Source organism: Ylistrum balloti, unplaced genomic scaffold, assembly GCF_031769215.1.
Source record: "Ylistrum balloti isolate Yb309-2 unplaced genomic scaffold, AGI_CSIRO_Ybal_v1 Utg370138, whole genome shotgun sequence".
In the NCBI taxonomy this organism is placed as follows: domain Eukaryota; kingdom Metazoa; phylum Mollusca; class Bivalvia; order Pectinida; family Pectinidae; genus Ylistrum; species Ylistrum balloti.
The window spans coordinates 1017482-1034978 of record NW_026782146.1 but is presented as its reverse complement, the minus strand read 5'-3'; the positions used below and the strand labels follow the sequence as shown (position 1 = coordinate 1034978).

Here is a 17497-nt window from a genome sequence, read left to right as displayed (position 1 = left end):
GGTATGTAATGTCACCTTTCCATCGCCTTATAACAATGTATACAGGTATGTAATGTCACCTTTCCATCGCCTTATAATAATGTATACAGGTATGTAATGTCACCTTTCCACCGCCTTATAACGATGTATACTGGTATGTAATGTCACCTTTCAATCGCCTTATAACACTGTATACAGGTATGTAATTATATGATGTCACCTTTCCACCGCCTTATAACGATGTATACAGGTATGTAATGTCACCTTTCAATCGCCTTATTACATTGTATACAGGTATGTAATTATATGATGTCACCTTTCCATCGCCTTATAACAATGTATACAGGTATGTAATGTCACCTTTCCATCGCCTTATAACAATGTATACAGGTATGTAATGTCACCTTTCCATCGCCTTATAACACCTGTATACAGGTATGTAATGTGTCACCTTTCCATCGCCTTATAACACTGTATACAGGTATGTAATTATATGATGTCACCTTTCCACCGCCTTATAACGCCTTATACAGGTATGTAATGTCACCTTTCAATCGTTATTATATACAGGTATGTAATTATATGATGTCACCTTTCCATCGCCTTATAACAATGTATACAGGTATGTAATGTTACCTTTCCATCGCCTTATAACAATGTATACAGGTATGTAATGTCACCTTTCCATCGCCTTATAACAATGTATACAGGTATGTAATGTCACCTTTCCATCGCCTTATAACACTGTATACAGGTATGTAATGTCACCTTTCCATCGCCTTATAACAATGTATACAGGTATGTAATGTCACCTTTCCATCGCCTTATAACAATGTATACAGGTATGTAATTATATGATGTCACCTTTCCACCGCCTTATAATAATGTATACAGGTATGTAATGTCACCTTTCCATCGCCTTATAACACTGTATACAGGTATGTAATTATATGATGTCACCTTTCCACCGCCTTATAATAATGTATACAGGTATGTAATGTCACCTTTCCACCGCCTTATAACGATGTATACTAGTATGTAATGTCACCTTTCAATCGCCTTATTACATTGTATACAGGTATGTAATTATATGATGTCACCTTTCCATCGCCTTATAACAATGTATACAGGTATGTAATGTTACCTTTCCATCGCCTTATAACAATGTATACAGGTTTGTATTGTAACCTTTTCATCGCCTAATAACAATGTATACAGGTATGTAATTATATGATGTCACCTTTCCATCGCCTTATAACACTGTATACAGGTATGTAATTATATGATGTCACCTTTCCACCGCCTTATAATAATGTATACAGGTATGTAATGTCACCTTTCCATCGCCTTATAACACTGTATACAGGTATGTAATTATATGATGTCACCTTTCCACCGCCTTATAACGATGTATACTAGTATGTAATGTCACCTTTCAATCGCCTTATTACATTGTATACAGGTATGTAATTATATGATGTCACCTTTCCATCGCCTTATAACAATGTATACAGGTATGTAATGTTACCTTTCCATCGCCTTATAACAATGTATACAGGTTTGTATTGTCACCTTTTCATCGCCTAATAACAATGTATACAGGTATGTAATTATATGATGTTACCTTTCCATCGCCTTATAACAATGTATACAGGTATGTAATTATATGATGTCACCTTTCCACCGCCTTATAATAATGTATACAGGTATGTAATGTCACCTTTCCATCGCCTTATAACACTGTATACAGGTATGTAATTATATGATGTCACCTTCCCACCGCCTTATAATAATGTATACAGGTATGTAATGTCACCTTTCCATCGCCTTATAATAATGTATACAGGTATGTAATTATATGATGTCACCTTTCCACCGCCTTATAACAATGTATACAGGTATGTAATTATATGATGTCACCTTTCCATCGCCTTATAACACTGTATACAGGTATGTAATTATATGATGTCACCTTTCCACCGCCTTATAATAATGTATACAGGTATGTAATGTCACCTTTCCATCGCCTTATAACACTGTATACAGGTATGTAATTATATGATGTCACCTTTCCACCGCCTTATAACAATGTATACAGGTATGTATGTGTCACCTTTCCAGCCTTATAACAATGTATGTAATGTCACCTTTCCATCGCCTTATAATAATGTATACAGGTATGTAATTATATGATGTCACCTTTCCATCGCCTTATAACACTGTATACAGGTATGTAATTATATGATGTCACCTTTCCACCGCCTTATAACAATGTATACAGGTATGTAATTATATGATGTCACCTTTCCACCGCCTTATAACAATGTATACAGGTATGTAATTATATGATGTCGCCTTTCCATCGCCTTATAATAATGTATACAGGTATGTAATGTCACCTTTCAATCGCCTTATAATAATGTATACAGGTATGTAATTATATGATGTCACCTTTCCATCGCCTTATAACAATGTATACAGGTATGTAATGTCACCTTTCCATCGCCTTATAATAATGTATACAGGTATGTAATGTCACCTTTCCACCGCCTTATAACACTGTATACAGGTATGTAATGTCACCTTTCCGTCGCCTTATAACAATGTATACAGGTATGTAATTATATGATGTCACCTTTGCATCGCCTTTATTACACTGTATACAGGTACAATCGAATTGATGTTCTCGTCAGTACCAAGTTATAAATATATTTATACATCAATTGTGATATTTCACCTCACAATAGTGAAAGCTACTGGTCATATATTATACATACATGTCAGACATACCATCTAGAATAAGATACCTTTTATGTTAAATAATGAGGTAAACTGTATCATACAGATGTCTGCCTTCTAAGGCGCGTTGATGACGTCACGTCGTTTCATCCTTCTAGGACTTGTCGATGGTGCTAAAAGCCTTAAGTAAGGATATTTCGCGGCCGTGTAGGGGAATGAAATAGGACAAGACAAATGTTAAGATGGATATTGAGATTAATTGGTTAAGAGTACCATACTATTGTGTGAAACATGTAATATCCACACTATTTACTGACAGCGATTTTTTTATTCTGTAAACAAACGGGTATTTGTTTTCATAAAGAAATTATATATCAGTGTTATTTTTTGTTTCAACAGAAATAAAATTACTGATCATTGTAAAGAATGTTCTAATCATTTAAACGACATTGTTTGTAGGAATGATGAATGTGTTTGGTAAGATTTTACATCATACGTGTTCTTCCCTTTCATTACATATTTACTTCCTTTCATACTAAGAATATTACATACCAACGAATCCTTGCCCTACCTACCATGTGTCCATCGTCTCTATATAGCTGTACACAGATCTACAATCCGTGATATATACCTACCGTGTGTCCATCGTCTCTATATAGCTGTACACAGATCTACAATCCGTGATATATACCTACCGTGTGTCCATCGTCTCTATATAGCTGTACACAGATCTACAATCCGTGATATATACCTACCGTTTGCCCCTATATAGCTGTACACAGATCTACAGTCCGTGATATATACCTACCGTTTGTCTCTATATAGCTGTACACAGATCTACAGTCCGTGATATATACCTACCGTGTCTCTATATATACACAGATACCGTGATATATACCTACCGTTTGTCTCTATATAGCTGTACACAGATCTACAATCCGTGATATATACACAGATACCGTGATATATACCTACCGTTTGTCTCTATATAGCTGTATATAGTAAACAGATCTACAGATCTACAATCCGTGATATATACCTACCGTTTGTCTCTATATAGCTGTACACAGATCTACAATCCGTGATATATACCTACCGTTTGTCCTATATAGCTGTACACAGTCTACAATCCGTGATATATACCTACCGTATCTATATAGCTGTACACAGATCTACAATCCGTGATATATACCTACCGTTTGTCTCTATATAGCTGTACACAGATCTACAGTCCGTGATATATACCTACCGTTTGTCTCTATATAGCTGTACACAGATCTACAATCTTCTATACCGTTTGTCTCTATATAGCTGTACACAGATCTACAATCCGTGATATATACCTACCGTTTGTCTCTATATAGCTGTACACAGATCTACAATCCCCACCGTGATATATACCTACCGTTTGTCTCTATATAGCTGTACACAGATCTACAGTCCGTGATATATACCTACCGTTTGTCTCTATATAGCTGTACACAGATCTACAATCCGTGATATATACCTACCGTTTGTCTCTATATAGCTGTACACAGGTCTACAATCCGTGATATATACCTACCGTTTGTCCCTATATAACTGTACACAGATCTACAATCCGTGATATATACCTACCGTTTGTCTCTATATAACTGTACACAGGTCTACAATCCGTGATATATACCTACCGTTTCTACAATCCGTGATATATACCTACCGTATATATAGCTGTACACAGATCTACAATCCGTGATATATACCTACCGTTTGTCTCTATATAGCTGTACACAGATCTACAATCCGTGATATATACCTACCGTGTCTCTATATATACACAGATCTACAACCGTGATATATACCTACCGTTTGTCTCTATATAGCTGTACACAGGTCTACATCCCGTGATATATACCTACCGTTTGTCTCTATATAGCTGTACACAGATCTACAATCCCCACCGTGATATATACCTACCGTTTGTCTCTATATAGCTGTACACAGATCTACAATCCCCACCGTGATATATACCTACCGTTTGTCTCTATATAGCTGTACACAGATCTACAGTCCGTGATATATACCTACCGTTTGTCTCTATATAGCTGTACACAGATCTACAGTCCGTGATATATACCTACCGTTTGTCTCTATATAGCTGTACACAGATCTACAATCCGTGATATATACCTACCGTGTGTCCATCGTCTCTATATAGCTGTACACAGATCTACAATCCGTGATATATACCTACCGTTTGTCTCTATATAGCTGTACACAGATCTATAATCCGTGATATATACCTACCGTGTGTCCATCGTCTCTATATAGCTGTACACAGATCTACAATCCGTGATATATACCTACCGTGTGTCCATCGTCTCTATATAGCTGTACACAGATCTATAATCCGTGATATATACCTACCGTATGTCCATCGTCTCTATATAGCTGTACACAGATCTACAATCTCCACCGTGATATATACCTACCGTTTGTCTCTATATAGCTGTACACAGATCTACAATCCGTGATATATACCTACCGTTTGTCCCTATATAACTGTACACAGGTCTACAATCCGTGATATATACCTACCGTTTGTCTCTATATAGCTGTACACAGATCTACAATCCCCACCGTGATATATACCTACCGTTTGTCTCTATATAGCTGTACACAGATCTACAATCCGTGATATATACCTACCGTTTGTCCCTATATAGCTGTACACAGGTCTACAATCCGTGATATATACCTACCGTTTGTCCATCGTCTCTATATAGCTGTACACAGATCTATATATATACCTACCGCTGTATATAGCACACAGATCTACAATCCGTGATATATACCTACCGTTTGTCTCTATATAGCTGTACACAGATCTACAATCCGTGATATATATACTACCGTTTGTCTCTATATAGCTGTACACAGATCTACAGTCCGTGATATATACCTACCGTTTGTCTCTATATAGCTGTACACAGATCTACAATCTCCACCGTGATATATACCTACCGTTTGTCTCTATATAGCTGTACACAGATCTACAATCCGTGATATATACCTACCGTTTGTCTCTATATAGCTGTACACAGATCTACAATCCGTGATATATACCTACCGTTTGTCTCTATATAGCTGTACACAGATCTACAATCTCCACCGTGATATATACCTACCGTTTGTCTCTATATAGCTGTACACAGATCTACAGTCCGTGATATATACCTACCGTTTGTCTCTATATAGCTGTACACAGATCTACAGTCCGTGATATATACCTACCGTTTGTCCATCGTCTCTATATAGCTGTACACAGATCTACAATCCGTGATATATACCTACCGTGTGTCCATCGTCTCTATATAGCTGTACAAAGATCTATAATCCGTGATATATACCTACCGTTTGTCTCTATATAGCTGTACACAGATCTACAATCCGTGATATATACCTACCGTTTGTCTCTATATATCTGTACACAGATCTACAATCTCCACCGTGATATATACCTACCGTTTGTCCCTATATAGCTGTACACAGATCTACAATCCGTGATATATACCTACCGTGTGTCCATCGTCTCTATATAGCTGTACACAGATCTACAATCTCCACCGTGATATATACCTACCGTTTGTCTCTATATAGCTGTACACAGATCTACAATCCCCACCGTGATATATACCTACCGTTTGTCTCTATATAGCTATATAACTGTACACAGATCTACAATCCGTGATATATACCTACCGTTTGTCTCTATATAACTGTACACAGGTCTACAATCCGTGATATATACCTACCGTTTGTCTCTATATAGCTGTACACAGATCTACAATCCCCACCGTGATATATACCTACCGTTTGTCTCTATATAGCTGTACACAGATCTACAATCTCCACCGTGATATATACCTACCGTGTGTCCATCGTCTCTATATAGCTGTACACAGATCTACAATCCGTGATATATACCTACCGTTTGTCTCTATATAGCTGTACACAGATCTACAATCTCCACCGTGATATATACCTACCGTTTGTCTCTATATAGCTGTACACCGATCTACAATCCCCACCGTGATATTTACCTACCGTTTGTCCCTATATAGCTGTACACCGATCTACAATCTCCACCGTGATATATACCTACCGTTTGTCTCTATATAGCTGTACACAGATCTACAGTCCGTGATATATACCTACCGTTTGTCTCTATATAGCTGTACACAGATCTACAATCTCCACCGTGATATATACCTACCGTTTGTCTCTATATAACTGTACACAGGTCCTACAATAGCTGTACACAGGTCTACAATCCGTGATATATACCTACCGTTTGTCTCTATATAGCTGTACACAGGTCTACAATCCGTGATATATACCTACCGTTTGTCCCTATATAGCTGTACACAGGTCTACAATCCGTGATATATACCTACCGTTTGTCTCTATATAGCTGTACACAGATCTACAATCCGTGATATATACCTACCGTTTGTCTCTATATAGCTGTACACAGTCTACAATCCGTGATATATACCTGATATAGATATATACCTACCGTTTGTCTCTATATAACTGTACACAGATCTACAATCCGTGATATATACCTACCGTTTGTCCCTATATAGCTGTACACAGGTCTACAATCCGTGATATATACCTACCGTTTGTCCCTATATAACTGTACACAGGTCTACAATCCGTGATATATACCTACCGTTTGTCTCTATATAGCTGTACACAGATCTACAATCTCCACCGTGATATATACCTACCGTTTGTCCCTATATAGCTGTACACAGGTCTACAATCCGTGATATATACCTACCGTGTGTCTCTATATAGCTGTACACAGATCTACAATCTCCACCGTGATATATACCTACCGTTTGTCTCTATATAGCTGTACACAGATCTACAATCTCCACCGTGATATATACCTACCGTTTGTCTCTATATAGCTGTACACAGATCTACAGTCCGTGATATATACCTACCGTTTGTCCCTTTATAGCTGTACACAGATCTACAATTCCCACCGTGATGTATAAGTACCTTTCTTCCCTTCATTCCTATTTTTACTTAACTTTTTGACATAGCGTAACGTTACCCTGCCAACATTAGGCATTAACATCGCTATGGTATGTTTCTATAACTAGAATAATGTCCTGTGAACATTTTAAGCTTTGTTTTATATACTATTTAGTAGATTTAGAAGAAATATAATTAAATGGTTTGATTATGTCAGGCGTAGAAGTGTTCATTTTATCGAACATTGTCTTCAAATTTATGAGTGGAAAATTCTATTTGGTTGAACAAACAGTGAGGAACAAGCGATTGAAACATCCAACAGTTCACAAAACCCAGTCCGATAATTATCAACACATTCAATGTATTTTATTACTATTTCAATCTATTGAGTTAAGCACTTCTTAATTGAAATATCCGTTAGAGGACGTTTATTTCATCAGATCAATACGTTTCTACATTAAACCATGAAACTATGTGTTTCCGTTTTACCAGTATTGTATACCATTATGTTTGTCAGTAGAAATCTATAGCTTAGTGGTGATAAATTTACCGCCCACACGGACTCACTGTACGTCAGGGGCTGGATAAAGGCCGGTAAATCAAAGCTTTCCTTGATTAGGCTCAGTTTTGTAAAACTATGTTCCATTATAGGTTTTTGTGTGAAGTTTCTGTGCTAATCTTATTGTTGACACGGTACATCGATGTATAAAAGAAAATAACAAAAAGCATACATATCTTCTCCCTAGATTTGAATTATACATATTACACGATAGTTTTTATATCTATTTTCTGGTTGTGTAGAATTAATATATGTAGACACAAAACTGATACACAAAGATTTACTGCCGATAGTAACTCTGTACAATGAAGTATTCGGTAGAAATCGTCTCGTTTTATCGTCCCCTTTTGACTGTGTCACAACATCCTTGTAAACATAATTATATTTGTGTTTATTTCGTTCTATCTGATAACTAGTTGTGATTACTTTACAGCTACGATTGGAAGGACTAACCAATGGTCACGTGGATCCACGCGCTCCTCCACCAAGTCTGTCCGATCGTCCATCCAGTATCGCTCTATCTTCGGTAAGTATGAAGTGACTTATACTTTGATAAAGACAGTATTTACGAGCCAGTGGATCAACCAGCCGGACGTGTACCAGGTGATGTAATGATATAAAGTAACAGTATCCATGTTAACAAGTCCGAATTTCAATAAAAGTTCGAGTTGAGTTTGAATTCGAGATTTCAATAAACGTTAGAGTTGAGTTTGAATTCGAGATTTCAATAAAAGTTCGAGTTGAGTTTGAGATACAGATGTGATGAAAACATCCATAACTGGCCACGATTGATATTGAAATTGTAATTTCGTACCGGTATAACATAGATTAATTTCTCTCGTCAGATGATGTACCAATATTAAGCCATCAGAGCTTACTGGCCCTCTCCAGCGCAATCAACATCCAGATGGCGCAAGTGCTTGGCTCCCAGCTCGGCCTGCAGTACGAGGACATTCTAGACATCAAGAGCGTCAACCAGCCCCATGTCGTCACCATATTTGAAATCCTTTGGGAATGGCGGGGAAAGGTGGCCACACCCGACCAAGTAGAACAGCTCATAAAGTCATTTAATCAAATTAATCAAAAGTATTTTGCTGATGTCATTGTGAAGGTCAACAGAGAAAAACGAGGTCTAACACGAAAAGATTTTCAGTAAACGGACAACGCTGTCACACAATCAGGTTATAAAGTGGTGAATGTTTTAGTGGTGAATATGTTTTAGTGGTAAATATGTTTTTGTGAAATCGTCTGTATATTAATATCATGAAAAACAATAGATTGACCTGAAGTCGAACAGAGGTGAACAGGATTTATTCTGATATTATTGATAGTTAATTTTTTGACATTATACCAATGTTTGATTTTGTCAACAAAGTGGTGTAGTAGGAAACGCGGAACTATACATTATAACAAACACAAGTTGTTATCTACAGAGTACATAACAGTGATTAGAAAAGTCCCAAACCTATTTCCTGGGTTTAATTTCGTTTTGACAACTTTGTAAACATGAGTAGCAATGTCATGATTTCTGCGGAAGTGAAATAGTATAGTAAAGAAGGTGTGTCAATATTTCGTGGTTTGGGTATAAACAAATATAGACAAACATTACTATGTTTGAAATTACATGTTTTCAAATATTTTATTCTTAAAAATGATTTGATGAAGCACTATTTCAAGATGTTTGTCTCTATAGCTTGTAATTATGCTGTATTGTAACTGTATATTGTATACGATGCATCAGATATCTTTGTATGATTGCGAGGTCATGTCTTGTACCAATTTATGTTTGTTTTCAAAGTTGATTAAAACATATCTTATTTTTCATGAGATGTGAGATAAGTTTTAAAGGAAGTATAATTTGCACTTTCAAATTCAAAGAACAAAATGAGAATAGATAGCAGAACATCAGCCACTCTCATCTGACAACACTAAAGACTTTTGACCAGTATCATTAGATCAATTTCGATATCCTTTCTCATTTGTTTACTTAAAAACTTTATAGAAATCCGAGGAGAAGAAATATCGAACTGAAATTCCTTCCTACTAGTAATGACAGACACGCCTTCGCATACGTTTTATAATTCTCCCTGGCCTATTTATACGTTCGAGGAAACACAACAGCTAAAATGAGAGGCGACTAATGTATCTTCAGTTGAAGAGATTTTTATCATCTGCTATCATAGCAATATTTTTATAACATCTGTACCTTTCCCTCTAGTTTCCTGCAGTGTATGCCTTGATATCCTTCGAAATAACCCCAGATAATTTAATCCTAAATCAACCAAATCAAGGCCGTCGTTTGCTGCATGTTACTCACCCAAAGTGGAATTAAATGAAGAACTACAGTATGGGTTGATAATGCATTCGCCAAGGCCGTATGCTTTATGTCTGATAATACTCACAAAATGACCTTTAAACCAAACCAAGTATAACTAAATAGCCTAACTATGAATACTTACACGAACCATTGCCTAACACCTGATATTACCTAGTCGATGATAGGGATCAATATGTCTCTGTTAATTAACAATTAATTACGGATCCAAAGGTCGATAACCACGTCCCTGCGTTATATAGTGGTCAAATCACAGCTCGTCTGTCTGATGTCGGCCCATTGTCCGGCCCAGTCATCTGTCCGTGATATCACCAGCATCAGAGATGGTTATCTGTTGAACACCTGCCATTTTCTGACAGCGTACATTATACCACTGCAGACTTAATACAGACACTGTGCATGTTGTCAGTAATATATGAACGGAATCAATACATGCTTAGATCATTTGTACTTGTAAACCATAATTAAACGTCTTTATCCTCCAAAACATACATATACATTATAAATTATAAAAAGTTTGATTTATCAAGGGCAACAAAGTTTTGTTCCATAAATAAATCCATATTTGTAATCGACTTTAAATCTACATGATAATTTATTATCACAGACACATGTATCATCGAATTTCAGGGGGAAAACGTGTTTCATGTAGTTTGTAAGCATTTACAGCGTGAAGCATACTTTTGATAATGTTAATTGTACTTACAATACATGAAAAAACTGACGGAGAGAAACAAGCATTGTCAAAGTCAACACAAATATACAGGTAGGATGAATGACAAAAATATTGGGAACAAGATTATGCCTCCGGTTGAAAACCAAATTCTAAAGTGAGACATTACAACTGTACTGTGTAAGACATGTGCTAATTGCGTCCACACTTCATGTTTTCTCTGTGGTAATGATTTGACAGTTTTTGTTCAATAGTTGTGGTTCAATGTTATTTTTATGTAGGTCAAAGGTCACGGATAATGTCAAAGTTTTGGTACCACCGGAAAGGTCTTGTCACAAGAAACACACATGCCAAATATGAAAACCCTACTTTCAACGGTGCTATAGTTATCGGCAAGGTTAAAGTTGACAACAAACAAACAGACAGCGCAAAAACAATATACCCCTATCTTTCGATCCGGGGTCGTGTAAAGAGACATTTTTATTATACTGAAAACTCTTCATTGACAATCCATGCCGAAACATTGACAAACGCTACAAGTATGTTGTTAACAATGTTAACTTTCAATAGGGGTGATACTTATACAGAACCACCATGTCGATTCCAAAATATAACCCAACTTAATTGTTCTTTTATAAGTCTTTATAAATTTATAATTACGTCGAGAAGCTAGCATCTATTCTTTCCCTTATAACGTTGAAATAATCTGTCCATTGAAAATAGAGGGTCATTGTCATAAATATCATTACAATATTATTAGTGACGAGGTACTGTGTGTAACTCTGATTCGACCTGAGCGAGATGGAAAGTAAAACACAAAATATGTAAACAAATTTAGAAATGAGATGTGCTTTTTGGATTAAGTGTATACATATATATACATCTTCATAATTACGTGAAAGCCTTTGATATGATACATTTGATACGCAACTTCCAGTCACGTGATGGTGTCGCTGAATGTCAACCTAAATAGTTCATTGAAATATAAAATATTATCACTAATGTGATTTTATGTGAAGATATTAAGGCATTTGTGTCCCCAGTGATATTAAGTGACTTTTTTTGTTCACAATTCATTTCATCAGAATAGTTAATTACGATATTTTTCATCATTTAACCCTTTCTGTCTTTGTGACAAAACATCATGTTTACTGAAGAGATGTCCAGGTAACACGACCATTATAACATATATGAAGAACTAATTCCTTACTTAGAGCACGTGTATCACATTAAGATCATGAGGCTGTAACGGCAGAAATCAATTAGTGTTGTTATCAACAGACAATATCTAGTCAAATTCTTATCACTAAGCTCCATCTGTTGACATTTGTTCAATAATTACATTTAATTATTTAATGACACTTAAATCTTGTTGTGCTGTCTGTATAAATAGTGTGTGCTCGTTCGGACACCACATCGAGATCACACATAGGGAAGAAACTGAGACCTTATCTGTGGTGGATAGTAAAGGTAAGACTGAAATACAAGTATACGTATTAACAATCACAACGATGTCAAATTTTTCAAATATTTAGACTTGTAACTTGATCAGAACAGAATAGACACAGCAGTCATAATTCCATTGTACATTAGAATAATTTCAGTGATGAATTACATTTAATTGTTCATGGACATATTGTTGTTGTCTAGCCAAGTATCTCGATTTAATTCACTTTTTGAATGGACTGACGATGTTATATCCGGTAATACAAGGTTACATTCACGTCAATTAGAGGTTTGCTTTACCTAAATTCGATGTCATTGTTGCTCTATATATCTTTAACGAGACATAACGTCACTTTGATGTCGGATGTTGTTATGTATCGACTACATTAGAGAGTGTGAAACATGTACCGGAAGTGTGAGACATGTATTGGAAGTATAAGACACGTACCGGAAGTTTGCGACATATACCGGAAGTTATGTAATTTAGGTATGGGATAAAATGTGTTTTATTCTTTATGATAACGTTAATGGTGATGACATTGGAGATCTAAAGGTACAATGTCCCAGTGAGGTTCTAATGTATATAAAGAGTAACATAACAAGGGAGACAATCAAAACATAATTTCTACTACTAGTCCATACTCCAACGAAAGTCGACAATATGGTCAAATTAGCCATATACTGATAATTACAGCCATATAGTTAATAAATGATTCTGTGGCGTAAGACCATTATTATTGTCAACAGTAAGTAAAAGGAACTTGTAGGATATCCACGCGTTGATTTCAGTATTTCGGTATAAAGTGGATGTAATTGTTAATTTCAGAACATAAAAATGAAGATGATAATCCTCGCCATGACTTTGGTAGCCTGTTTACTTCCATGCTCTAAGTCTGCCGAAATCCTGGGAGCTCCATCAATGGAAGGGATAGACCGGGACTGCTGGAGTGTGTGTTGGCAAGACTATACTCACTGCCACAAATATTTCCAGTGTGCTGACCGTGACGAAAACACCGGAGAATGTACCATGTACTGTGCTGGTCGTAACAAAAGGTGTATGGACAGATGTCTAGTTGTTTCAAAACAAAAGTAATGTTTACAAATACTACTGGCATTGAATCAAGCGAACTGTATGGACATACTCTCTAGCAAAAGCAAATCTATGTTATAATAAATTCATTCTACAGCACATGTCTTAGATTATTCTAAATTCAACACTCTTAGTTAATTTCAAATAGCACAGTCAATACAAGCTTGTGATTTTGTCTATTTTTTACATGAAGACGTTAATAATATTTCTGACCAATATTGTGACTCCTTTTGACATTAGTTTTGGTGACTAACTTACTCAGTTTACTGACTGGTCTATTATACCATAATATTTATGCCCCTTTAGACAATCACATTAATCATACAACTGGATCTCAACTTGCACCGGTTATATCTAACCGGAAGTAGCCATTAAAGAGGGGAAATTAAGTGATCGTGAGAGATGTTGGACCAAAAGTATTTTGTAAAAATTAATATTGGACTAAATTGTTGGATCATGTAAATTAGCCAATGGATGAATTTACATTGATTGTACTTTTATTGATAACACATTCTATGATATGGTTTAAAATAGTATAAAAAAAAACAACATTCTGACGAAGGTAACAAACATAGAAACCACAACGGCATGGCCTATAACTGAAGGAGAAGACATCAGAAACAAATTGTTGAATATTTTTATTAGACACAGCAAACAATCTGAAAAGTTTTCACAGCAGAAGCTCTGATATATGTAGTGTTTTATTTTTACCTAAAACATGAGGTTTTGGTTTTCTTTAAAGCTTCTGTTTTATGCTTTCCGAAGGGAGATAATTTAGTCGCAGCTTTGTCCGTCCTTCTGTACGCCCGTCCGTTCGTCAGAATTTTGTCCGGATCATAACACAAAAACTATAAGAGGTACCTTCTGTAGATATATCTTAACAAGTAGAAGTGCAGTGTACAACACTCAAACTCTCTTTTGCATAGTATAGGAGTTATTGCCCTTTGTTATTTTTCGCACTTCAAATTTGTCCGGAGTTGAACACAAAACTATAAGAGGTTTCGTGGAGCATTCATCAGTTTAACTGATACTCTTATTTATTCAAAGCTTTTGTGTATTCGATGTGTCATGGCTAAGTTCTGGTACAACAGGTATAATTCTACTACAGGTCTGTCAGTGGACAACGGGACAACTGGAGAAGGATAAGGTAAAGGAGACTGGACAAGTACAACAAGCGAAACTATTGTGATCTTTCCACGTGATATAATGCAATGACATTTCTATCTGTAACTATGTTACAGTCTGGGAATTTGAAGCAGGACATAATGTGCTTGATAGGACACATGACGTCATGACGACATTATCATTTCATAGGCAAGTCAAGGTATAATTTGTTAGATAACATCGAATGTATTCTTACAAAACGTGCAGTACAAAATTAATAATATTTACTGGAGATTTTCTTCTTTGTAAAGATAATACAAGTATGCCCAGTACAACAATAATTACACACAGTACTTAACTTTACCCGTTACAACAGACCCAGATAACAGGTGGAAGTTGACTGGGGTGAGATATTACACACAGTACTTAACTTTACAACAGACCCAGGTAACAGGTGGAAGTTGACTGGGGTGAGATATTACACACAGTACTTAACTTTACAACAGACCCAGTAACAGGTGGATGTTAACTGGGGTGAGATATTACACACAGTACTTAACTTTACAACAGACCCAGGTAACAGGTGGAAGTTGACTGGGGTGAGATATTACACACAGTACTTAACTTTACAACAGACCCAGGTAACAGGTGGAAGTTGACTGGGGTGAGATATTACATACAGTACTTAACTTTACCCGTTACAACAGACCCAGATAACAGGTGGAAGTTGACTGGGGTGAGATATTACACACAGTACTTAACTTTATCCGTTACAACAGATCCAGGTAACAGGTGGAAGTTGACTGGGGTGAGATATTACACACAGTACTTAACTTTACAACAGACCCAGTAACAGGTGGAAGTTGACTGGGGAGACATTACACACAGTGCTTAACTTTACAACAGAGATATTACACACAGTACTTAACTTTACCCGTTACAACACACCCAGGTAACAAGTGGAAGTTGACTGGGGTGATATATTACACACAGTACTTAACTTTACCCGTTACAACAGACCCAGTAACAGGTGGAAGTTGACTGGGGTGAGATATTACACACAGTACTTAACTTTACAACAGACCCAGGTAACAGGTGGAAGTTGACTGGGGTGATATATTACATACAGTACTTAACTTTACAACAGACCCAGTAACAGGTGGAAGTTGACTGGGGTGAGATATTACACACAGTACTTAACTTTACAGACCCAGTAACAGGTGGAAGTTGACTTGGGTGAGATATTACACACAGTACTTAACTTTACAACAGACCCAGATAACAGGTGGAAGTTGACTTGGGTGAGATATTACACACAGTACTTAACTTTACAACAGACCCAGATAACAGGTGGAAGTTGACTTGGGTGAGATATTACACACAGTACTTAACTTTACCCGTTACAACAGACCCAGTAACAGGTGGAAGTTGACTGGGGTGAGATATTACACACAGTACTTAACTTTACAACAGACCCAGGTAACAGGTGGAAGTTGACTGGGGTGAGATATTACACACAGTACTTAACGTTACAACAGACCCAGATAACAGGTGGAAGTTGACTGGGGTGAGATATTACACACAGTACTTAACTTTACCCGTTACAACAGACCCAGGTAACAGGTGGAAGTTGACTGGGGTGAGATATTACACACAGTACTTAACTTTATCCGTTACAACAGACCCAGATAACAGGTGGAAGTTAACTGGGGTGATATATTACATACAGTACTTAACTTTATCCGTTACAACACACCCAGGTAACAGGTGGAAGTTGACTGGGGTGAGATATTACATACAGTACTTAACTTTATCCGTTACAACAGACCCAGATAACAGGTGGAAGTTAACTGGGGTGATATATTACATACAGTACTTAACTTTATCCGTTACAACACACCCAGGTAACAGGTGGAAGTTGACTGGGGTGAGATATTACATACAGTACTTAACTTTACCCGTTACAACAGACCCAGTAACAGGTGGAAGTTGACTGGGGTGAGATATTACACACAGTACTTAACTTTACAACACACCCAGGTAACAAGTGGAAGTTGACTGGGGTGATATATTACACACAGTACTTAACTTTACAACAGACCCAGGTAACAGGTGGAAGTTAACTGGGGTGAGATATTACACACAGTACTTAACTTTACAACAGACCCAGGTAACAGGTGGAAGTTGACTGGGGTGATATATTACATACAGTACTTAACTTTACCCGTTACAACAGACCCAGATAACAGGTGGAAGTTAACTGGGGTGAGATATTACATACAGTACTTAACTTTATCCGTTACAACAGATCCAGGTAACAGGTGGAAGTTGACTGGGGTGAGATATTACACACAGTACTTAACTTTACAACAGACCCAGTAACAGGTGGATGTTAACTGGGGTGAGATATTACACACAGTACTTAACTTTACCCGTTACAACACACCCAGGTAACAAGTGGAAGTTGACTGGGGTGAGATATTACACACAGTACTTAACTTTACCCGTTACAACAGACCCAGTAACAGGTGGAAGTTGACT

At 36.7% G+C, this 17497-nt stretch overlaps 1 protein-coding gene across 1 annotated transcript in view; it reads left to right on the top strand.

Moving 5' to 3' along the window:
* Positions 1-9524, top strand: part of LOC132550672 (uncharacterized) — a 41682-nt gene extending 32158 nt beyond the window's left edge. The window contains exons 13-15 of the mRNA XM_060214764.1: positions 3178-3195; positions 8742-8834; positions 9154-9524. Coding sequence (XP_060070747.1) covers positions 3178-3195; positions 8742-8834; positions 9154-9464 — 422 coding nt within the window. The 3' untranslated portion in view covers positions 9465-9524. The remainder of the gene's footprint in view (positions 1-3177; positions 3196-8741; positions 8835-9153) is intronic.
* The last annotated feature ends 7973 nt before the right edge of the window (positions 9525-17497 follow it).